This window comes from Poecilia formosa, unplaced genomic scaffold, assembly GCF_000485575.1.
Source record: "Poecilia formosa unplaced genomic scaffold, Poecilia_formosa-5.1.2 Scaffold64, whole genome shotgun sequence".
Taxonomy (NCBI): domain Eukaryota; kingdom Metazoa; phylum Chordata; class Actinopteri; order Cyprinodontiformes; family Poeciliidae; genus Poecilia; species Poecilia formosa.
Window position 1 is genome coordinate 1094045 of NW_006800003.1, and position 25020 is coordinate 1119064.

At 38.4% G+C, this 25020-nt stretch overlaps 2 protein-coding genes across 2 annotated transcripts; one reads left to right on the top strand and one right to left on the bottom strand.

The window, feature by feature from the left end:
• Positions 1 to 375: 375 nt before the first annotated feature.
• LOC103139763 (cystatin-B-like) lies at positions 376 to 1813 on the top strand. The gene is made up of 3 exons (XM_007554567.1): positions 376 to 536; positions 644 to 745; positions 1496 to 1813. Exons 1-3 carry the CDS (start codon positions 471 to 473, stop codon positions 1622 to 1624), a joined length of 297 nt encoding a protein of 98 aa, XP_007554629.1. The 5' UTR covers positions 376 to 470; the 3' UTR covers positions 1625 to 1813.
• Positions 1814 to 4170: 2357 nt separating this feature from the next.
• On the bottom strand, positions 4171 to 20632 carry cpa6 (carboxypeptidase A6). The gene is made up of 11 exons (XM_007554568.2): positions 20226 to 20632; positions 14747 to 14822; positions 10979 to 11103; positions 9510 to 9624; positions 9035 to 9136; positions 8839 to 8943; positions 6223 to 6333; positions 5468 to 5558; positions 5013 to 5215; positions 4751 to 4835; positions 4171 to 4642 (listed from the first exon to the last, which is right to left on the bottom strand). Exons 1-11 carry the CDS (start codon positions 20339 to 20341, stop codon positions 4428 to 4430), a joined length of 1344 nt encoding a protein of 447 aa, XP_007554630.1. The 5' UTR covers positions 20342 to 20632; the 3' UTR covers positions 4171 to 4427.
• Positions 20633 to 25020: the final 4388 nt, after the last annotated feature.

Consider the following 25020-nt stretch of genomic DNA (forward strand, 5'->3'; position numbering starts at 1 on the left):
GAGGAAAGAGAACTGAGTGAGGTGTTTTGTGGTGACTCATGTTTGTCCCAGAGCTCACTTCACTCCTCATTCCACTGTTACCAGAAGAACTGGGCCTCAAAATCCAGCCAGCTGTGTCAGTGAAGCGTCCACTCCTCGGTCTGAACCACACGAGTCAGATGAGGGAAGCAGGCGAAATGTAGAATGCCTGTGCCTTTAAAAAAAAAAAAAAGACTAGAAAGCTTAAATCAATACTATATTAACTCTGCTTACCCTCTATTATTAAATCAATGCAATTGTTTGTTAATTCTATCATTCTCGTCGGAGTCTAAATTAAAATAAAAACACACCTCTCTCCACTTTGTGATGGTACACTCCAGAGCGCTGCCGCATCATGTGATTTACTGACTCAACTTAAACGCCTCACAGACAGACTGGTTGGATATTTCTTGGTTTTCTGTCGTTGATCGCATTTATACCGACTAGTCAACATGTTGTGTGGAGGTACAGGAGGAGCACAGGACGCCACGCCCGAAATCCAGGAGATATGTAACAAAGTAAGGGGAAAACGTGCTTCTCGGCTAAAACGACTGCAAATTAAAAGCAGACCTGCTCAAATCAGCCCTGTCTGACTATTTCTTGTTGGTGTCTCGTTGCTTTTCAGGTGAAGACTCAAGTGGAGCAGAAGGCAGGAAAGACCTATGAAACCTTCACCGCCAAGAGCTACACGAGTCAGGTTGTTGCGGGGACCAACTTCTTCATAAAGGTAGATCAGGCAGACCACACATGACGATGTGACGTGAAGAAGCAACCCTGAAAGCCTTTACATACATTAAATGCCGTATTTTCTCTCTGATGGTCTATGTGGTTGGCTGCTGGAGATAGTCAACAGCACTTGTAGTTAATGTCTTGTCCAGCAGGAAGGATTACAGATTGTGTGAATCTGCCATGACAGTCCTGGCACCAAGAGAAATGGAACAACTGCTTTGTTAGCATTTGTAGTTGCATTTTACAATCGTCTTTATCTTCTTCATGTGTCGTCCTCCGTTGCACGGGAGTCCAGTCTAAATTTAATCACTTTTAACGTTTCTTTCTTTGGTACATACCATAGACAGACGCAGTGCAATAGACTGTGTGCATCTGACGTGCGTTAATTGCACATTGCTCGTCAACTGCTAAGCTATGAGCGAGTGACGCTACAAAACAAACAAGTGCATCGTGGGTAATGTAGTACTAAGTGAGGGCATGGATTTAACACACAAAGTAGTGCATAATCTCAAAGTGGAAGAAGAACCATGCATGTTTGTTTGTTTATTTATTTATTTATTTATTTATTTATTTTTCACTTTTTAAGACAGAAAAATCAGATGTGGCAACTCTTAATGCTTTAGAGCACAAAATCTCAATTGTTTTTTGTTCTTCATATGAAAAAGTTCATGTAGTATTATGTGTTATACATAATTAAGGGTTTGCCCAAGTGAGTGCAGTCTAAACTGTTGGCTTTAATTATTTTCAGGTCCATGTCGGAGATGATGAGTATATTCACCTCCGTGTTTTCAAGAAACTCCCATGCCACGGAGAAGAAACTGAGCTGACCAATGTTCAGCTTTCCAAGAAGCACCATGACCCCATTGAGTACTTCTAAACAGCTGGCTTTCCAAGCAACCCTCCAGTGCCTACACTCTGCATCCTCCGTCTAATGTCCCCCAACCATGTCGTTGTTCTAATCTCATACTGTAGAAACTGACCATGTGTTCAGTGTGGATCATGAAAGAAATATGTTACGGAAATCCTTTTGTACTATATGTTTGAATAAACAAGAGTGAGAATTGAATTTTGTCTTGTTTTTCTTCGCCCTTGCTGTTGTGGTTGCCTAAGATCTCCAAAATATGAATATGGTAGATGTATGGGAAAGTAGCTGAAAAAATCTTTTCCTCTTCATCCTACAAGAGTAAATTCACAAAATGTACCCTCTCCTGAGCACAGGGATCCTAAGAACTGTTCACTTTCGAGACAAAAGTCTTGAATGTTTTTAAAATGAAGAAAAAGCAGAATACTTGAGACGCAGCTTTCCTTTCCCAGCTTTTATCATCCTGTTGCACAACCTGCAGAGAAGTGGACTTTATCCCTTCTCGTAGGAAATGAGCCACATTGCAGTGGCAGGCACACAAAAATCTTCCTTACTGTCAGTCTGAAAAGGTTAGAACTGCTGCTGAGGCTTCAGGCACTTTATGGATTTGTCATTATAAAATCCCCACAAACAAACACTTTTATTACTTTTGTTTGTGTGTTTTTTAATCATTTGAATTTAGTCTGTGTCAAACAAGAAATTTTGGCAAGTTTGCATGGAAATAACCCTACCTGATTAAGATTGTATTATCCATCCATTTTCTTTACACCCTTGTCCCTTAGTGGGGTCGGGACGGTTCCTGGTGCCTATCTCCAGCTAACGTTCTGGGCGAGAGGCAGGGCACACCCTGGACAGGTCGCCAGGTCGCAGGGCAACACAGAGACAAACAACCATGCATACACACACTCACACCTAGAGGCAATTTGGAGAGGCCAATTAACTTGACATGTTTTTGGACTGTGGGAGGAAACCAGAGTACCCAGAGAAAACCCACACATGCAAACTCCATGCAGAAAGACTGGGGCCAGGAATTGAACCCAGAACCTTCTAGCTGCAAGGCAACAGCTCTGCCAAATGCGCCACTGTGCAGCCTAAGAATGTATTAGTTTCTTCTAATACAATGTCTTTGTAAGATTGTATTAGTTTCATGTCTTGACAAGCATTGAACCATGGATCTCACCACACCCCAAAGAAAAATGATGCTGTCACATGCTGCACATTCTCTGCCACCACTTTGGTGGGAATAAGTTTCTCTCCACATTTTAACGAACCTGTTGGCTCCACCTGAGATTGTTTGAGCTTTTGGTGAAAAGGCGTTGGTTGACCTCTGGCTTATTTTTCAGACAAGTTGAGCTTTATTTGAATAGCTTTTTTTTCTCTCTCTCTCTCTCTCTCTCTCTTAAGCAAAATCAGAATTTACTCACACCATCTTTATTTAGTATTTAAATGAAGTTGATGATCTAAAACAGTCACTTTGACAAAAAAGCAAAAACAGAACAAATCTGTGAAGGGTACGTACCTTTTTGCAAAACATAAGTTTCAGCTCAAAAATAATGAGCCAAGTTGCCGGCTTGGATGTTGCCATAGAGATGGTCGTGAACATAAGTACACCATTCTCTTATTAGAAACTGCACAAGCATATACTAAAATTATTTGTAAAGAATAAAAGTTTGTTCTGTAATGTAATGTAATGTAAAGAGAGCAGCTTCAAATTTACTGAAAAAGCTGAAGTGAAGCAGAAATCTGAGTAAAAGCGAGGCTGCTCAAATAAAGGCTTAAACATTAATTGCGAAAGAAACCTCCTTTAAAATTCAGCAGACACTTAAAAGTCAAAGCTAAGTCTCAGCATGAAAGACTAATTTTTTCTTCTGGTTGATCCCAAAAGGCAAAGATGATTAATTAGCTGGTCAGAGCAGATTTGAAGGTCTTATTGTCTTTGTTTGAAAAATGTGGGCAGCTCCCTGTTCTACCTGAATCCACCACAATAAGGTGACTGCTGGAAAAAACCCAGTTGTTGGATGATTATAAAAACGTATGTTACATGCAAGGGGATCAGTGATAAAATTCTGTTTGTCGCCATTCAAGATGAGGAACTAATTAACTTATATTCTCAGTTTGAAAAGTGCTGACACAAAGCTTTTTTTTTATTTATTTTTTTATTTTTTACCCAAAACAGTCTATTTTTTTACACCATTCTAGCTAGCAGAAGAGAAATAATATTCAGTCTCAGTGGTTGTGCTCCTGCCTGTTTTTGTTCTTGAATAAAATGCTGGTTCATTCATTAGCATGGTTCTGGCCTCTGTGCTCTTTAGTTCCTTGAATCAATGACTGCTGGAGGGCTTCCCATTTTCATCATTCTTTATTTATTTTGCTTGCTGCAGCACCCATTTTGTTGTTTTACTGTAATACACTATGTATATGCAAAGCTAATCTTTAGCAGAAAAGTAACATCTGCTGACTTGACTATACGTTTCCATTTTTGTACAAATACACATTTTCTTTTCTTTCTTTTTTTTACTCCTCTAATATGTGTAAACAAAGAGTCACATACATGAACAGAATTATCAAACAAGTTGTTTATTTTTTTTTTGTATAAAAGATTGCTTTTTATTTTATTCTTAAAGTGCCACCATAGCTCGTCAAGTGCTCACATCCCTACCATTTTACTGGGAAAAATAACTTTATATGCAGGCACTCTAAGGCCACCACAGTCATTTCCTAAATGTAAAAATGATAAAAAGAAATCGGTGACATTAATTTGTATAATGTCTTTGAGATCTCCAATAACCTGTGGTAGAAAATTCTACAACAATATTGTTCATATATATGAAAATCTGTCCTTGTCTGTGTTGCACTTCTTCAGCAGACCCGATGCAATGGCTTTCACAGCTTTCAAGGTCTCAATGCAGGTGGGTTTGATCAGTGATTCGGGCAGGAGGAAACCAAAATGACCCGTATCCCTTAGCTCAAAAGCAAAAGCATAGGGAATCCCATTCCTGTAGGCCCAGTCAATAGAGCTGCCAGAGCTAACATCTGAAAATAAGTGAAAAACAAAAATGGTTGGAATTATTAATAAAATCAGACATTTCTGAGATTTCTCTTGGAAAACTCTAAGCTAATTATGAAAAGCAGAAAACTCACATAGTGTTGTGGCGGCAGGTCCGTATCTGTACCTTACTCCGTATGCAGAATATAGTGCCGTCACCGCATTCTGAGCTGCTGACTCCTGGGGGGGAAAAAAACAAAAAAACTTTTATCAAGTGTGGATTTTGCTGCTGAAAGAAACAGTTATGTCATTTGGCAGAATATTGACTCAGGATGGCTGAATGTAAACTGATCCTGCATAAGATCCAAATCAAATGAAGTGATGCTTGAGCACCTTAAATTATGGTGAACTCCTTACCACACAATTAAAGTTGGGGATTGTGGCATATTTGTAGGAGTATGGATATAGGAGCATCTGCGCGTAGGCGTGGATGGATATGTACGCCTTCATGTGTTTCTTGTGCTTCCGTAGAAACTTGGCAACTGCTTTGACTTCGGGTTCAGATTCAGGGAAAGGACCACAGTAAGTGTCGTCACACGGATGGGAGGAAGCGCCTTCATCTTCAAAAAGAAGATAAAAAATATTTTACTTTGGCTCATTTTGCATAGATTACACATAACCTAAAAGCAAAACAACAGCAACTAAAGACAACAAATAACCTCCTCTCCACCCAACAGATACAAAATCTTCACATAAACCATGTAAAATTACAACAGCAACATGCATGTTACCTTAGTTATTTGCAGGCTGCGCATGCTGTCATGAGTGTTGGATGCAACTTATTTTACTTAGACTTGAGAAAAGTAACTCACCGCACCATTTCACCTTCCAGTTTCTGTTGGCATCCACACCCCTGCAGTGGAACTTGTGATTTTTGGAACGCGTCTTTCTCCAGAACCGATCCTACAGAAATTAATTAAGACAATTTTAGAGCTTAGCTATATTTATAACCAGCACAGGAGCACAGACAGTTCTTAAGTGTTTCTGCTATCATTAAAAGTCAGTTCTTATGGATATTTTTTTCTATGTTTATGTAATATGTTTGTTTCTTATTGAAATCTAAGACATTCAGATTTTTAATTTATATTGTATATAAAGGTATAAAAGAATTGGATAATTTTTTTCAGGAACATTTTGTATGTATTTAAACACACAAGTTTATTTCTTTTGGTAATATTTTGATAATTTTTTCAGGTATGAAAAGACCCAAACTGCAAAGGTAAGGGGAAAAGACCAGCACCCCAAAAGCACAACAAACGTAACATTAAAGCATTTTACATACAAAGAAATGAAACTATACCTATCCAACTAAAAAACAAATAAAAGAAAGTAGATTTATCAAAATTAATTGAAAAAACAAAACTCTTATAAGAAAATCAGATTGCACTTTTTATTCTCTTATTGCAACTTTGCATCCTGAAAAAAAAAAAAAATAAACAGAGGGTGATAGCTAAGTGAAACAACTCTCCTCTAACATGAAGTTTAGGATGGATAAGGGACAGGTCAGAGACACTAGCTCCAGTTCTCCTTTAAAAACTGAGATAAACAATTGTGAAACATATTGTACCGTGTTCCAGCTGAAGCGATACCCATCCACATTGAAGACAGGCATGATGAAGAAATCAAGATGGTTGAGTAGTCGTGTCATCACAGTATCATACTTGTATGAGCTCAGTGCCTGAAATTTTGCAAACAAATAAAAAATAACTATACTGATCAGAGAGTTAAATAACAAACCAAGCTTTTCTTATTATGCATTTTTATTTTGTTTGTTTCCCTTTGCATTGTGTAACCATATGTATCTTCAAATCTGAACATATTTGTCCCATTTATACCGTGATTAAAAATCAGGACTGGGGTTAGGCTATCAAAGCACTGGGATAATAGTCTTTAGATCCTTGTTTCTTTTAAATAATATTTCAAAGAAAGCCAATATCACTTTAAACAGAGAGCTTAATGATTTGATAAATTACTTTTTGTTTTATGGTTTTATTAAAGAACCACATTTTTTCATGCATTATATTGCCATTTTGTTGTAAGTATTATAATATGTAGAAATTGCTTTAACAACAGAAAAAAACAAACATATTTTTGTCTTTGTCATTTCTGGTAGATAGAGACCCAATGTGGAAAGGCACTTTTGATTCAGGAGCTGCATTCAGAAAGATTGGCCGGTTTCTAGCCAGCGTTGAAGTGGTAAGAGTTTAAAAAAGACGCCACACTGACCTCCAGTGGTGTACCGACGTTACTACATCTTTTCATAGCTTGCATTGATGTCATTTGATGTTCAAAAAGTCGTGTTTTAGAAGTTCCACGACTTTTCTTAGTTTCCATTTTTATTTATTTATTTTTTGTTGCTAATTTTCTAGTGCAATTAACTTTCCCATCACTGTCTTAAAGACAGTGACCTTTCTTTAGGTCAGTCTTTTAGTTTAGACTTTCTTTTGTCATGTTCTGTTGACTTAGTTTCTAACTCTGCTTGGTGTTAGAAAGCAGAGTTTTCATTTTCACATTTTGCAACCCTGCTCCAGAAGAAATCATGTCCTACCAACTGCATGCGTGTCTTCTTCAGACTCATTAAAAATTGTTACATTAAAACCACAAATTTTAATGTACTTTAATATGACATTATGTAGCAGACTAACACAAAGTAATGCATACAAAAATCACATTCAATATGTTAGAGAAAGAGAGGTACCTATGTTTTTATTTATTTTGTCTTTGTGTCTTATAACTTACTCTGTCTTTTATTTATGTTTATTTTAATCAAGTTTTAATGTTTATACTCTTTAGTCAAACACTTTTTGATTTTTATCTGTGAAAGATGTTTTACAAATATATTTTACTCACTTACTGTATGCAGTAGGACTCCTCACATTCATCCACACAATAATGAGATCTGTCAGCTACTCTTGAGTCAGTTGGCAAATAATAAATGTTTAATGCTTTATACAATTTAATTAATCAATTAGTTCAAGCAATAACAAACAATTTAATATTTTTTCAGTAGGGTAAGGAAAAATAAAACACAAACTGAACTCTTTCCAGCCCTGCCTTGTAACTTAAGCCATGTCTGAAAGTCCTTTTGATATCAAGCTGAACAAACTCTTTAAATCAGGACTCTAAACTTATATAAACTCTACAGTGTATCTTTTATCTTCTGCCTCTTACTGTGTTTCTAATCCCATTCATCTGGGGTACAAATGGTATATTAAAAAAAAGGGGGAAAATAAACATTCTTGCAGTGTCTGGTTCTGCTGTGGCTTTCATTTCAGAGAGAAAAACTGAGACTAAAAGCCCATTTCCACTTTAGGGATATTCTCAGGCAATCCAAAGTATAATTAACTACCCTCAATTTTCACAGCATTTACCAGAGTAAAAGCGCACAACACAGGTAAAGATTTAACCCATAAAAGAACTCCTGGGATGCAGTACTTTTGGTATTACTCCAAACCTTTGGGGCGAAGCTTTAAGGAAGGACGACGCTTCCTTAAAGTTCCGTTTGTATTTTTCTTTTTACTTAAACTCTAATAAATAAAAACAATAAATTCATAACTTGTCTCTCCAAAATTAGATTTTTGTAATGCTCTTTTATCAGGTTTACCACCTCCTCTGATAGCTGGGTTTTTTTTTATGTCAGACCCATTCCGTCAACTCATTTGCATGCAGTTGGTGGTAACTTTACATAAGTGAAGATTCATCAGTTATATATTCTTTTGTATAAATCACAGCTTTTTTCATGAGTTGTTACTGGTGGGGTTTTTTTATTTGGTCTTTCACAATTAGCTACTGAGGGAAAGCACGATGAGCGACCTGCGTGTCGCCATTGGACACAGCTTACTTACAAACACCAAATACTACAATGAGACTGAGCGTATCAACCCTCAGTCTCAATTACCTCAGGTAATTACCATCAGGTAATTGAGTTTCGAGAAAACAGGTTTAGGGTGGCAAAGGAACATGAAACTTTCATGTAAAAGTGGGGAATAAAACTTGTGTGAATGTTTGGATCATTATCACAGCTGTAAAATATATCTTAACATTAGGAAAGCCATATAAGACAAAGGAACAGCTATTGTGTTGGTAAAGAACCTTTACCCAGATTGCTTGATAATATGTGTAAGGAAGGAAGGCTTAAACATTGCTTTAGAGATCAAATCTGCAGACAGCTCAACAGAAGTACCTCTTTGACAAACCACTGGCAGAAAGCAGGTCCAATCCACTCCCTGGCGTGAACACCGCAGTCGATCCACATGGATTTCTTTGGCGGACGGCTTCTCTTTCCTAACTGACAGGACAAAAAAATCCTAGTTAGGACACAGTCGTGTTTCAATGCACATTTCCTCTGTCATTTCTATTTAACTGTTGTTTTCTCCTACCTGAAGCACATAAAGCGGCCTCCCCTCATAGGACTTCCCCAGAGACAACATGGTAACCAGCTCAGGGCGACTTCTGTTCATTTCAAACATCCAGTTCTGAATCTGCAATCATGATTTGTGAATTGCATAAAAATGCAGAGAAGTTTTAAGTTGTGCTGTTCCTTTAATGTGTCTCTGCAGGTACACTGTGGTGGGTTTGTAAATGTAATTATCACTAAGAATGTGTGGATAAACATCTCAGGATTTAAACGGTATCTTCTCTGTCTTATGTTTTTTTTTTTCCCCAGTCAGATGGATGACATACCTGCATAAGTAATGATAATGGTTGAAGCTGTAAACTGTGGTGGAGTGTTTATGAGACAATAAAACAGGAGACATAGAGCTGCATGAGAAGGGGAGGAATTTGAAGCAGCAGAAAGCCTTATAAAGATGCGTGTTATGTGAACGGTGCTTCGACAGGTGGGACGACACCCACCTCCTCCAGCGAGTGGTAAACCTCGTAGTCATACTGAGACTCTGACCTCCGCTTGCGGGAGGAGTGGTATCCTGTCTGCTTTTCAATTTCTTTCTGTAGATCGGAGATGAGCGTCCTGTGGGAGGTGGAAACAGGGAGAGAAACATTTTTCCCACCATTTTTGAGTTACTTGAACAAGCGTTTCAATGATTTTCTGGTTTTGTTTATTACTTGACGGATCTGTAACAATGGTAAATGGACTGAACTTATATAGCACTTTGTCCAATTATTTTGACCACTCAAAGTGCTTTACACTAGAGTCTCATTCACCCATTTGCACTCACAAATGTGCACACATTTAAACACCGATACGCAGATCAGTTAAATTGGCACTTAACCCCAATTTGGGGTTAAGTGCCTTGCCCAAGGACACATTGACATGAGGCAGGAGGAAGCTGGAATCGAACCTACTATCTTCCGATCACAAGACAACCGCGCTACACACAGCCACAGTCGCCTCATCCAACAATATTTTTAAATTATTTATCTTAGTCTTCTTTTCACTGTCCCTTCATCTCCAGTAGAGTCTATGTGTCTCTGCTTTATCACAGGGCCGACTGTATTCTGAGGAGGCCATTCAGCCAAAATCTGTGATGTTTTTGCTGAGGCAACTGCTTTGCACACTAGGGTTTGACGTTTTGTTTAAAGTGACATTTTTAAGTCTGCGTAATTGTTATAAAGCTCTGACTAATGCAATGCTATTACATTAATATAATACCTCCTTACAGTTCCCTATTTACTGGGATATGACGGTGTTGAAACGAAGTGGTGGATTAGATAGGTCTTTGTGTTGGCTCTATCATAACACTAATTATACATCATAAGTAAATGTGTCTGACAGCACAATTAAAAGTTATACTATAATTATCAACATCTGTCGCATGTTTGAAGTTTTTTTCTTCGCCTCCCATGAAACAGAAACAGATCATGCGACCTTTTGTCATCACGTTCATTTGGGCAAGAAACATTTTACTCCATAAAACATCAATTGCATCATCAAAAATTGCTGAGAAAGATTTCCAACACACACAGAGCTGGTCTCTAGCTCGGAGCTGAAATCTCTCCCCAGGGACGGAGATGACAATGAGAGCCTTTTTTTTTTTTTTTTTTCTGCTGATGCTTTCATAGAGCTTCGTCATTGTGGCGTAATTTTCACGAGGGATGTGGCAAACAGAGATGAAGGAGTTGCTTTGTGAAGTGGACAGGGAGAAAAGTTTGAGTCCATGATAAGCACTTTGGACAAAGGCCATGGCCAACACTGCATATGAGAACAATATTTCATGTCTGCAGGAAAACCGGGTAATTCCAATAACCTTAGAAAGACAACAAATGTGTGTCTTTCAGGCTGTGTGCAACTTTAATTTAGTTTAGGGCAGCATCCGTTTTTAGGAACTCTTGCAAAGCTAAAACCATGCATGCAGTCGGCTTACCGATACTTGATCCTTTCCAGCTTTAGCCGAGCATGCAGATGTTGTGTGTCATTTCGCTTCACGTGAACATCCACTGTGGCATTGCGGTGGATCAGAGAAGCACTGTTGGGCTGCCAGAAGTCCACCTGAAGCATGAAATTAGGTAATAAATCAGCCAGTAATTCAGGGCATCTTTTCATACTTTCACTCTGAAGAGGAAACATACTGACTCTGGAAGATGTTTGTGTAAAACTCTTCAAAAACAAAAACATTCAGATTCAGACAATGTTAATCTCAATATTGAATTCACTTGCAGCTTGCCGGTCCACACAGCCATCTCTACCATGCATCCTTTAACCAGAGCTACTAACTAATTGAACAAAAACCCAATTCGAGTATCACAAAAGATAAACACACACAACAACAAAAACCTTTCAGTATCGTTTCATTATTATCATCATTGCCTGACAGCAGGACAAATAAAGGACTTAGAGTAGTGATTAGTAGTGAACTTGAGCACTATGTGATATTGCCTTAAAGGAAATAGATGAAAATCTTCTAAAAGGAGATGGATATGAAGGTGCTAACTTTCTTTGCTTTATACTCACCTGTTTCTTCCAAAGAGTTGTCAAATAACTCAGCTAAACTCAATCAATCTTGGAGCAAACATTCACAAAGCTATTTAGGCTTTTTTTTTGTCCATTTGACACAATTAGAGCTGCACATATCCAGCTTTTTTTCATCTGACTGTAACGCCTGCGATGTCCTGCAACAACAATCCCTCATGCTCCCCTCAAACTTCAATGTATTTTGTTAGAATTTTACATGAAAGAATCAAATCAAGTTTTAATAGAAATAGAAAAAGTGTCCAGGAGAGGCTCTTCAACCAAACAGGCAGGCAGTAATCTACAAATGATAGACAAGAATCAGGCGAACTGCAGGCTGTTGCAGAGTACATGTGCGATCATCCTCAGCTGACTCTCACTTGCTGGACATAAGCTAGTTAATGTGTCAACTTTTAAAATGTTTACAAAATGCATAACTGATTATTTTAACTGATGGGACTGAAACCTGTCTGCCAGAACGTTTGGTGCCCCGGAGTATAAACTACATTTATATTGTGCCTCATTTCTCGTAATAAACCTTTGAATGTTTTAGGCTCGCTCATTTAATAGCAAAAACAAAACAAACAAAAAAAAACATGTATGGTATGCCAAAAGGGCCAATTAAAAATCCTTGATTAAGTTAACAAAATGTGTTGTTTTTGTTTTTTAGATTTTTAATCTTCAGTTTCTTTAAGTCCCTTTGGCCAGCTATGAATAACTGAATTAGTATTATTCTGTTTCATGTGGTGGCAGAACGGGCAGAGCAAGTAGAGCAAAGTTACAGCTCAATAAAGACTGATGAGTTTCTCAGGAGGGCGAAGATGCGACGCTGCCTCACTGTCTGGAATGCGATTTAAAATAAGACGACCAAACGTGTGATCACACTGAAAAAAAAGCCCAGATGTGTCTGTTTTTGTAAACTCGGACAAAAGTACACATCCTGTTGTCAAATAGCAGATGTGTATGAACACTCTGAAAAGAAAGCAGCATTTAATATAATTTGTCTAAAACAGGTCTTTTTCTTTTCCTTTCAGCTTTCCCATGTTTTTAACTCAAAGCTCAATTGAGGTAAAAGTCAGTTCTATATAAAAATATATATGAAAAAACTTACATACGTACATACATTTATTTATTTATTGTTGTGCATAAGCTGGGAAACAAGAGCTGAGGGCAGATGGCAGAAATGTCAGCTAAAGAGGACATTGAAAAAAAAATGTTTTTTTTACAATTATGTTATTAATAGTAACATATTGTTAGACAGTCTGCATGGCGGGTGAATAGCTGTTAGCTCTGTTTCCTCTTAGCAAAAAAGCTCTGAGTCTATTCCAGCTCAGGCCCTTCTGGCTGCAGTGTGCATGTTCTACCAGAATGTGCCTGGGTTTGTTCTGGGTACTTCAGTTCCTCCATACATGGTGAGCACTGTTAACTAGTCCAAAAAAAATGTTTATTATATAGTGTTGTTTTTTAAGGGTTAAAAAGGCGATGACTATAATTAGATTTTTGGTTAAAGTGATCACTAATGTGGGTACTGAAAGTGAACTGATGTGTAACAAAAGTACAAAAACAGTCCGTTTGTCCTGTCGCAGAAAATAATGTTATTCAAATTTAATAAGTGTTCCATAAAATGTTTACATTTCACATCTGACACTGTTTCGGTGAAGCCGTTTAGAATAAACACTCAACCAAGTGATTTCTCACATTCAAGATTGTGTCACTTAAGTTTCTTTCATTAATAAATAGAAACAGAACGAACCAGGACACCTGCATTCTGTGGCGTTGAGGCTCTGACCTGACGTGCAGCCTGAAGCTCACAACTTAGAAACACACTGGAGGCACTGCAGTGTGTGTAAGCTACTGAGAACACACGTACACAGCTGTCCAAACAGTAGCTGCTGCTGCTGCTGGTGTTGTTCCTGCTGCACCCTCTGCCAGCGCTGTGTTTGCATCGCTTCCAAATACAATAGCTCAGTTCTGACCAGTGGCTATTAGAAGCCTCACTGAGTCCGTTTTGTCCTCGTTTTGTCCTGCAGTGCTTCATCACTCATGGGGGATAAAGAAGGTTTAAACGGCCATATTAAAAGTTGTTATGAAAACATTGAGACCAAAATCCTTTCCATCATATGTTGCATCATATTTGTTTTCACTTAGTGATGACTGTCTTCATTGTGTTAAACAAATTGTTCTGCTAACCTGCAACACCGGGAAGACGTTACGTCAAACGCAAAGTACAAATGAAGATTATTTCTTCATTTCTTTATTATTTATTACTGAATTCAATTACTTAATCACTGGTTTGTTTGTTTTAGTAATTATTGCTGTAAAGTAGGGGTGCACCGATTTATCGGTGCCGATTTCCTTAGTTTTGGGAGATCGGTGATCGGCCGATTTTTACATGTGAAACAGATCTTATCCATCAACCTCGGCAAAGGTCTAAAAATCAACCACTGTGCTTTTCTTTTCTCCCGTGAGAGGCGTTTGACTGAAAAAGCGGCTGACCAGGTCACGTCTGCACATTTTCAGCTAACAATTACCCCACTGTTGCTAATTCAGCAACATTTCAGAGAAAAAAAATGGTATCAGGTATCGGTAAGTTAGGCTTTTTAAATGATTGGTAATCGGCGAACAACCAAAAAACTGCAATCGGTGCAACACTAATGGAAATAATCTCTACTGGTATAAAAAGTCTTATTTTTTATGTTACCAACAATAAAAAGCATGTTTGAAAAAGACATCTGTAAATCATTATTTGAATCATCAATCAAATCCATAGTTTTTGTGTAGAATAAGTATCTCTGTCTGTTTTCAAACCGACCTTTTATGTTAAAGCATGAGCAAACTGGAGCCTTGTGGGAAGAGGGTCTTGGTTGCTCCTGATTCTAATGGATAATTACTTCCAAATGAGTTTGAGAGAAGAGGAGAGGCCTTTGTCTCCTCTGTGGGTTACTGCCTAATTTCAGTGTCTTTGAAACACATGTTCACAGTGTTTAAACATCTGAACAATCAACCCCCCCGCCGCAAAATGGGGAAAAACCCACTCTCTCGTATCGGTCAAAGCTTCTTATTGAAATGATGACTGAGGGTCTCAGACTATGACATCCTGCTGAGAATGTATCAATATAGTATAATGCCTAGGAATACAAAGAGATGTTTAAAGTTTTAAGGAAATTCATTAAACAATGCCAACCTTAATCAGTCCCAGGATTTTCTTGAGGGCTTGTACCTCTGTGTCGTTAGTCAGGGTAATCCTGAAGACTTGGTCGCTGTGGAAACAACACAAGCCCTATAAGGTTCAGGTTACAGCTACAAAAAAAAAAAAAAAGAAAGAAAAAAACGCTCCAAAAGGTGTTTTTACAGCATTTCCACCCACTTCAACACACAGTCACAGAGTGCATGTAGTAAAAACACCTGGGCTACAGAGTCAAGTCATAAAACGAGCTTTTGTGGCAGCTGAAGGTGACACTTGTTGACACTTGTCATAACAGATAGTGAAATCGGGGCTTTCCTCTTTCAGCATCTCAGAACAGGGCAGAACTAAATAACATGTTTCAGACTTCATTATAAGATTATGTTACCAGTCTATAAAGGTGACGCCTGCAGCCAGCAGATACAGTAGCAGCAGCTGCATTCATGGACTTTCCTGTTTAAAACGTAATTGTGTCGTTATTTTACGCCAAACGCCACCAACAAAAATTCTGTCTTTTATTTAAATAATAAAAATAAGTCACTCCCTTAATTTTCATCAAATGCCATATTTCTTAAGGCTGTGTAACGTTCAAACACCTCACCCTTCACACACGTGTGTCATACAATCCCTCAAAGACATGAAGCACACAATGAGCCCCCAAAAAAATCCAAAATAAATCTAACTAAAAATAAACGCATTTATGCATACACAAACATGTATTCACATGTAGATGTATACACCTATCTATCTTTATAGTTACATTAAAACACATCATTATAGAAGTTTTTTCATACACCATCTGATAAATAGAAATTAAACATGTTGTAATTCACAGTTTTTGTTTTTATGTTTTTTTTTTGTTTTTTTTTTTAAATGTGCATAACTTACCAGATGACAAGAACTCTAAGAGAAGAAGTTCAACGACGTTTCTTGTCACATTCATCAGCATAATGAATCTGGTATGGGTTGCTATGACAAAACAGCAGCCATAGGCCTAAACATGCTTGTAATAACTCACTTCCGTATTTTCCCACCATTCTTCTGACATGTTGAGCTTCTTTCAAACAACTTTTTTTACAGACCGTCACACAGGAAGCTGGGCCCCATTAAACAAAAATGGGAACAGCCCATTCATGAGGTCCGAGGGACAAAAGAGCCAGGTGTCCTACAGAAGTGACCTCCTCCTTTCACTGACTGACGGTATAACCTATTTGTAAAGGAGCAGCACTGACAGAAAACATGCAGATCAACTTTTTTGAAGGAAAAAAAAAGAACAAAAAACTATGTAACCATAAATCTAAATTAATTTTTAAAATGCCAATGCTGCTTTATAATCACCATCTGTTTGAAAGGCCAAGACAAAATTTAGAAGTAAATCCAATGGGCGGTCATGTGCACTTTGTTCAATCTGACTGAGCGTCAGCTATTTTTCAAAGTAGAACCATCTCAAATTTCAGTCGAAAGATATGCAAAGGCTTGTAGCTATTGCTCTTGTACGCTCTGTACAAGAGCAAAGGGTTGTTGTACGTAGTGTTGCCTCAAATGCATGCCGCACTTCTCAGATTTTAACTTGAAAGACAAAAATAGTTGCCTATCTCCAGATAGCATCTGACAGGCAGGGGTACAGCCTGTACAGGGTTCTATTCCGGTCCAAAAAGCTCACACCAATGCACACAAAAAATCCATACAGAAAACGCCACGAACTATGAAATAAAGACATTTTATACTGTAGGTTTCCATTACATTTATAGTGAAGGTTAAGTGGGTCTAGATACATTTTGTAGCAGCAAGAGCTAATTTCTCCTGCGATTATGATAGTTATTGACAACAGGTCTGTGATGTAGAAAACATTTTACAGATTTAGTATTATAAAGTGTAAAAAGCACTTTTGCAAGGCACAGAAATGTTTTGCTACTTTGAGGTCTGAAATCGTTAGATTCCCTCTTAAGTCACACTTTCTTCCACATTCTGTGATATCACTGTTTCTGTTTCTGTTACCGTTACTACAACCATCACCTAAAAGGGATGAGCTTTCCTCAGATAAAGCTGCCTTCAAGTTGTCAGTCCGTCGATTCTCTCTGGAGAAGGCTGCCTGGCATGCCAGCAGCTTGTCTTTCGCAACAATCTGGTCTTTAAACCAAATAGGTGTGCCTCGGTGTTGTTTATGCGTCAGTATAAACTTTAGCCGCCTCTGTTTTCGGATCTCTGCGTTTGCAGTTTCTTGAGACGCTTTCTAACTAATTTTATGACTTCATTTTGAAGCAGAACACCCTGTTTTGCACGCCTCCACACAGACATGAATGTAAAGCCAAAATATGTGGCGTCTGGGAGAGAAAATGTGGGAATTTTTAAGCTCTGACGCTCTGCCTCTCCCCCTGTTAAAACACATCAAAGGCTCCTCTGAAACAGACCGTAAATATCTTCTGCCCCACTTTCTATATGTTTTCAGAGATTACTCCCGCCCCTGCAGCTGAAGATCACTTATCTTCAGAAATTTCACATCCCAGGCCAACCTTGTGTTGTCTTAGCATGTGTGGGATTTTTTGCTTCTCGGATAAATTCAGACCAAAATGTTTTTTTTGTTGTTGTTGTTTTTGTTTGGGTTTTTTTGCAATTACAAGAACAAATGGTGTCAAACATACCTCAATGTTCCTGCCTATAGCTTTAGAAATTGTGAGACCACAAGCACCCCACCTTCCCTATTGCTTCTTATCCTACTGCAATCAGCAGAGCCGGCCTGAGGCATAGTGGACCAAGTTGCTGATTAGGAGCCCCCAGGCCAGCAGGAGCCCCCCATGAGGAACAGGATTTTCACACAGTACAAGTCTGACAACCTGGTTCATTGTTGTGTTTTGGGAGTGAGCCGACTTTCTCATTTATTTTTCAAGTAGAAAACTTAAAACAGTTTAAAATGATAAATTTGTTCAAATGTATTTGTATGAAATTTTAATTTATCTAAGATTATACATACAGTTCATTTTTAAGCACTTAAAAAGGAAGCATTATGTAAAATCAACTTTTTTAAGCGTTATATTGCGTTATAATGTCATTACCTCATCAAAGACGTGTCTCAGACGTTGCTTTGATTCTTTCATGCATGTTTGAGGAATCCTTAAATCTGGTCGAAGGCGTTGGGGGGGGGTGGGGGGGGTGTCCTAAAATGACCTTTCCCGCAGTCTTCATGCCGAGCTCCTACCTCACAGGAGCACCTCTCCCCCCACGCCTGTCCAAGTCAGCTCCTCTAGACTAGTGGCAGCGGCGATCAGCAAACATCTGGTGGATCAGCGCATCTGCTGAGCTTATCCTACAAACTGCTTCTCAAGCAAGAACGGTGGTAAACGGCACAGTGTTGTTAGGATGACATGCGGAAGGCAGAATGTCAGGAAGAGAGCATGTTATTGAAGCTGCAGAAGCATCAAATTGCAAAGTCAAATTTCTTTTAATCTATACTCAATATAGACATCTTCTTTTAATAACAACTGAAGGGAACATAGTTACTATAAAATTGCACTGTGGGGTGTGCTGTGGTGGCGTGGGGGTTAAGCACAGCCCACATATGGAGACCTCAGTCCTTGACGTGGATGTCTGAGGTTCGATTCCTGGCCTGGCGACCTTTGCCGCATGTCTTCCCCGTCTCTCATTACCCACTTTCCTGTCAACTAACTATCAAATAAAGGCCACTAAGACCTTTAAAAAAATGGCACCGTGTGCCTGGAAAGTGCATCATTCTTCCCCTTAAAATTTCTGTGTTGGTGGGATGCATTTTATGGACTCAGTAACTGTTTCCAAATAAATCTCAACAGGTAATCGGTAATTTGCAACATATACGGTTGGAAGAAGAACCGGGAACACTTTTCTCCTTCATCCCAACCTCACCGAGTCTGCACTAAAACTTGGTACACTGGACAGGAGTGCAAGAGCAAACGAGTAAGTCACTTGCCAAAATGTAGAGATTACAGTCAGTCAGTTAAAGGAATTTATTTTTGTTTCACTGGTAACATAGCACATAAGAATTTGATGTGGTGGCTGGTAGGAAAATGCCTTACTGTGTCTTGCAAAAGAACTGATAGGCCTTGAACTTGTTCCCATTTTGTGACATCAGAACACAAACCTCAGTGTATTTTATTGTGCGAGACCAACACAACGAAGCACATAACTGTAAAGTGAAAGGGAGAAGTAGTATGGATTTCAGTTATTATTATTTTTGTTTTACACATTAAAACCACAAAGTGTGGGGTGCATTTGTAGTAAGCCCTCCTGTGTGCAGAATAAAATAAATAAATTTAAAAAAAAACTGCAAATGTAGCTGCAAGTCCCTACCAGACCTAGATGCTACATTTCTTACCATCCTTCTTTGTATAACAGCTCAAGCTCAGTCAGACTATGAGGAGCATTTCTGAACATGGATTAGACACAAATGATCAAATAGATTTCATTCTGACTATAGTGAATTGTGTTTTCATCTAAACCATTCCGTGTTGTAGTTCTAAGTGTATGACACGGGCTGATGTCCTGTTGGAATGTGAACCTTTGCTCCGTTCTAGAGTCTTTTACAACCGCTAACAGGTTTCCCTTTTGTTCTCCATCCGTCTTCCCATCAACTCTCACCAGCTTCCAGGTCCTAGGAAAGGTCTTCCCTCACCATGACGCTGCCAACATCAAGTTTCCAGTGTTGATGTTCAGAGTTGGTCTTCTACCACGCGAAGAGTTTTGAATGTACAGTTGTTACCAGACCCCCTTTTTCTACATGCTTGTTGTGTCCTCTATACGTGAAGGTTCCTCACTCTTCCATACAGGTGTTCTGAGGAGTGCCTTAATAAAAGTTTTATAAACAAGTTGTCCAACCTAAGTTATGGATACCATACTCTTTTCATGTTGGAATGATGGACTGAACAGCACTGAGTAAGAAGTTCAAGGCTTGGGCTATTGTTTTATAACCTAACCACATTGTAAACGTCTTCACAACTTTATCCTTGACCTGTCTGCTGTGTTCTAATTAAGAAATTAGAACACAGCAATAAGGCTCTAATTTAAAAAAAAAAAAAGCTCTAATTGAAAAATGTCTGAATTTCAATTAAGGACATCAAAAGAGAAAAGGATGAACACTCATGAATGCTGCATTTAACATTTTTATTTTGAAAAATGTTTTGACAACCACGCAGGCACTAAGATCAAATTCTGCTTTGGGGCAATTTAACTTTGGGCTGGCCCAGGACATCAGACAGAGAAAAGATGTTAAAGTGTTAGCAGAGAATGTTAATTCTGTAAATACTGAATACCACAAAGATTTTCTCTGTTCTCTAGTCAGCTTTAAAAAAGAAAACAAAGAAAAAAAAAAGAAATTTTTTTTAAAAAAAAAAGCTTAAATTTGGTTATTTTTGAGCTTGTTTTCGCCTTTTTATCTAGCTTTTTAAGGATGGGAACACTACTAAAAACACTGAGTGGTGTGTGTTAAGAGTGTGCTCTTTAATTCACTCACCCTGCGTAGCGGTTGTTGTACTGATACGCGCCGACGGGATGTGGCACATTACCGCAGATTATCACACAGGTCAGTAAAACCGAGGCGCCAAATGCCCTTTTATGCTCCAGATCCATCCCAGGGGAGCAGGTCAGAGAACCGTGGACAGTTTGCAGGATGCAGGTCGGTCGCAAAGAGACGCTTCCAGGACTCCCAGGTTCAGTCCTCGCCGTCAGCAGGGCTGGCTGCAGAAGTGTCGGGTTGCACTCCCGGGCAGTTCTGCGCACAGAGTCGCTCAGATGGTTGTATGGAAATACCACCTCCACTGAAGCTGTGGAGGGAGGTCTACAGCAGGGGTAGCGGTTCTTTTTAAAACAAGGAGGACCCGAGTCACGTGGTCCACAGGAACACTCGAAAACTGACTGAGGACATGTGTGTGTGTGTGCGTAGGTGCGTGCGTGTGTGTGTCAACAGATTCCTATGCTGTTGTTGATTCATACGTCTGGTAAAGAAAATAAGTATCATCATTTTGCATTGCTTTTTTTTTTTGCACATACTTTGTGAGATGTAACTTTTTACTTTAACACAGGGGTCCCCAAGCTACGGCCCGCGGGCCGGATCCGGCCCGGCCCCCTGAACAATGCCTGATCCGGCCCGCCTTCTCATACCAGAGAGAATTCAGTGTTTTTTCATATATTGTATTTTCCTGTTTATATGTGGATTTTTCTTCAACCACCAGGGGGGCTCTTGAGCAGATGAGAAACTAACTTTCCCTCAATGGAATATATACTAGTCAGTCCCAGTCACCGTTTCACTCACGGTTTTTTCCATTTGCATTCTGGGTAANACCAACCAGTCTTTGTTTCCTAATCTGTCAAGACTCGTTACCAAACCCAAATAAAGAAACAGCATCAATAGTGTGCTGGCGTCACTGCTTATTGCAAAAAAAAAAAAAAGAAAAAAAAAAGGTTTAATATAAAATGTATATATGTATGTGAAAAGTTTGGAAATTTCCTTCTTTTTTTTTTTACTTTATCAGCAAAAACATTTCTGTAAACTTTCATTGATTAAAAAAAAACTTACGTTATTGTTACTTCTGCCATTGCCTTCCTGTGCAATTCTGCTTATTTAACACATATTTCAGGACCTTTTTATCAAACCCAGAAACTAAACAAAACAGCACAGTTTTTTGTTTTTTTGTTCAGCACTATCATTTTCTCTATTTAGCTCAACTTTTTGTTGACATTTCAAGAATGTTGTGAAAATGATTCACGAGCTTTTGTGTAGCAAGGGGAACATGACCGTTTGTGTCATTACATTTGAAGAATGAATGCAGCCTTGAGGCCAAATTAGGGTCATCTCTTTATTTAAATACTGTCAAATTTTGTTTTTGTGGTTGTCTTTCATAAATAACCATTCTATAAACTGCATTTAAAGACGTAAAAAAAAAAAAAAAGCATTCTGGTATTAAACAATGGGCTCAAAACCCAGCCATTTGTCTGTTTATTTAGATGTGAAGTGTGCGTTGAGCTTCTGAATCTTTGAAGTTTCACAACCAGCCACCAGTGCCGTCCATGTGTTGGCACAGGTCCACCATAAAATTCCTCTGTGGAGCTGTTAATGTCGCCTCCTTTTATTCAAGGCTATCCGTGCCTCCGTTTGATCCTCACTTATCATCCAACCCTGTGATTAAATGTCTAAGTCAACCGCATGCCTCGCCTTTTGTGACTGCACATTTTTCACATGCTTCTCTGTCAATAGTTTGCCACCTGTTTTTCACCATTCAGTATGCAAAATGAGACCCCAAACGCACTTCTATCTCCCACTAGCATCATTTTGCTTATAAAAGACATGTGGCGTAATAAAGGAGAGACACATGTGATTCTTGTTGGGAAACAGAATTACGTTTCTGTGCACTTTTGTTCCTTGTGAGGAGACGTTTAGCTTCGTTTCCCTGTTTTCAGTGTTTCCGTTTTTGTTTATGTCCACTCACTTTCTTATGGCAGCCTCCATCAGTTGCATCCTGCTGCTGCTTCCAGTTGGTAAACTCAATCTTATGTTTGCTGATTAATAATAATCCAGCAAACATTTACACCGTCTGATCTCCTAAGTACTCTGTCAGATCTCTTGTTACCACCGTCATATCTCGCTTTTTTTTCTCCTTGAAGGTTTTCTCTTTACTGCATCCTCAGCTGTTTTATCATTAAATATCCACCTCGACAGTCTTGTCTGCCTCCTTCCTGTGTTACGGTCCTTCACAACTGGCATATTTAACATGACTTATTGAAAATTGCAACATTTGGATGGAAATGATCTTTTTGCTCCTTTTAAAATCAGAAGATATAATAATAGGTTAATTAAAACCATTAACCTTATAATTTCTCACAAAAGCCTTTGTAGAATAGTTGAATTTGGATGACAATATTAAATGTTTTTTTTTCTCTTGTTTATTTAATGACAAATACAGTGAACATAATATAAAGTAGATATCATGCATGCATTTTTATAGACAGAGCTCATTTGCAGCACCTGTTCCGACTACGTTAACGGTTTTGTGTTTTCATACCCCTTCCAGCAGTGGACTTCAACCTTTGTTGTTTCTTTATTCTCAACATTTCCCGCCCGCGCCTTTTGTTCTTCCATTTTGTTCTACGCTTTTTGTTTTGGAAATGTTTTGCACTTCGTATTATTTTCTCATTTATTCCTTCTGTTAGTTTAGTTTATCTTTTTCAGTGGTGGATGTATTTCGTTAGATTTGGTACTTATTTCTGCTGTTTCTGTAGGTTCTCTTTCTTCCAGCTTCATCTTTACTTTTGCCTTAGTCACCTTGCCATCTACTCACCTTCCCCAGCTGCTAGTCATTTATCTTATCGAGTGTCACTCGCTCCCTTCCCAGCTGTAGTGAGTTTCCCTAATTAGTTTCTTTGTCATCGCCACTCCCTACGTCATCACTCGCCACTGGTTCCTTTCATTTGCTCCGTTGATCTGTTTACCCCATGTCGCTGTCCCTCCTTGTCTCATGTTCTGGTTTCCAGTATTTGTAAGTGTTTAGGAATTTGTTAATTAAATCATGGTTCATATGACCGTCCCGTTCTCCTGTCTGCACCCCACATGGCGTGTATTTAAGAAAATGTATTCTTTTTAACAATGCCCAGTAAAAACAGATAAAAGTCACATACTTCTGCTTTTAAAAGTAGTTGATTTCGATGGATTTTTGATTTAGTTTTAAATCCATGATGTTTTAATTTCCTTTCTTCACATAGGAAGACATGAATTTCTCCTAAATGGTGTTCCTTGGGGCTCAGTCTTAGGACTGTTTCTTTTTATTTGTATTATTATTGTGAGCATTAATCTCATCACTGCAAATGTTTTTGCTTATGCTGTCATGATTCACAGACTGTGTCTCTCGGTATAAAAGACTAAAAATAACTCTGCTCCATTTAAGTCTGTTCAGGGTTACGGACTTTTGATTACATGCATGTTTCTTCTCATATATTCAGAATGCTTTGGGTCCTGTTTACCTAACCCTGTGCTTTTAACATTAAAAGTCTAAACAGAATCTGTGGGGTGGAAAAAGTATTTCATTTCAAGCAGTTTCACCTAATGCCTGAAACTGCTTGAAATAAAACCTAAAAATGAAGCATAAGGTCTTTCTGAACATTATTAACAAGTCTCTTAGCAACACGGAGAGACGTTTTTACTTAATCTGATAAAACATACTAAGTAAAGGCTAAAACAAACTAACATTTTTGTTCAGTGAATAAATGTCATATTGGTTCTAAAGTTGTATAAAAAGCACTTGTCCTCCTTATTTGCTGATTTCTTTCTTTTTTTTTTTTTTACAACTTGGAGCTAAATTTTCTATGGTTAAGAAGCAGTGATTTCCTAAAGGAATCTCTTTACAAAACTAGTGTTAAACTTCTGCAGAATTATGTGGATCCAAGTAGCAGCTGCACACAGAAGCGTATTCATAAAAACCTCTCCCTTCTATGCATATGATGTTCAAAGGGCTTATGAGGCAAGTAAAAAAAAACAAAAAACTGGAATGTAAAAATTGGGTGTTTATTTAAATGGCTTGGTATGGTGATGTTACGTATTGCACTGCTTGGAGTTTGTTTCATGGTGTAATTAATATGCAGGACTGCATTTCTTGGTATGTGGTGCCGCTGTGGGTTTTGGTCTGTGGTCTGTGGTGATGTGAATCTTTTTTGTGTGTGTGTGTGTGTGTGTGTGTGTGTGTGTGTGTGTGTGTGTGTGAGAGTGTGAGAGAGAGAGAGAGAGTGTGTTCAGGATAAAATCTAAATCCAATTCACAAGTCCCTAAGTGGCACCCAGGGCTGGTAAATCACAATTTTCTCTCCTGAATGTGCCCTGAGGACTGTGAAAAGCCTCTTTGATATACTTGCAGTCGAGAACCAGGTTGTAGAGGCGTCTGGTGGGGTGGGGCTCTAGTTAAAACACGGGGACTCCACAAGACATGACAGATTGAAACTGACCCTGAGCAGAGGTATAAGTGCACATCTTTGATCAAATGCTCACGAAAGAGGAGATGGAACATCACCGAGGTCTTGACTTCCAGGGAAACTTGAATGTGTTGGTGTGAATAAGTATTTGTTCCCTTATAGATTTCTCCTCTTTTTGCTTTTTTGGTTATGTTTAAATGTTTCAGACTATCAAACAAATGTTGACATCAGAGGGCCAGTTTGGTTTGGATAGTTTTGATTTGAGCAATCATTTAATCTTTTTAAAAATACAATTCTGCTCACTTTATCTTTGTCATATTATTAATTGTTTTCTGATGATCTACAATATTTTAG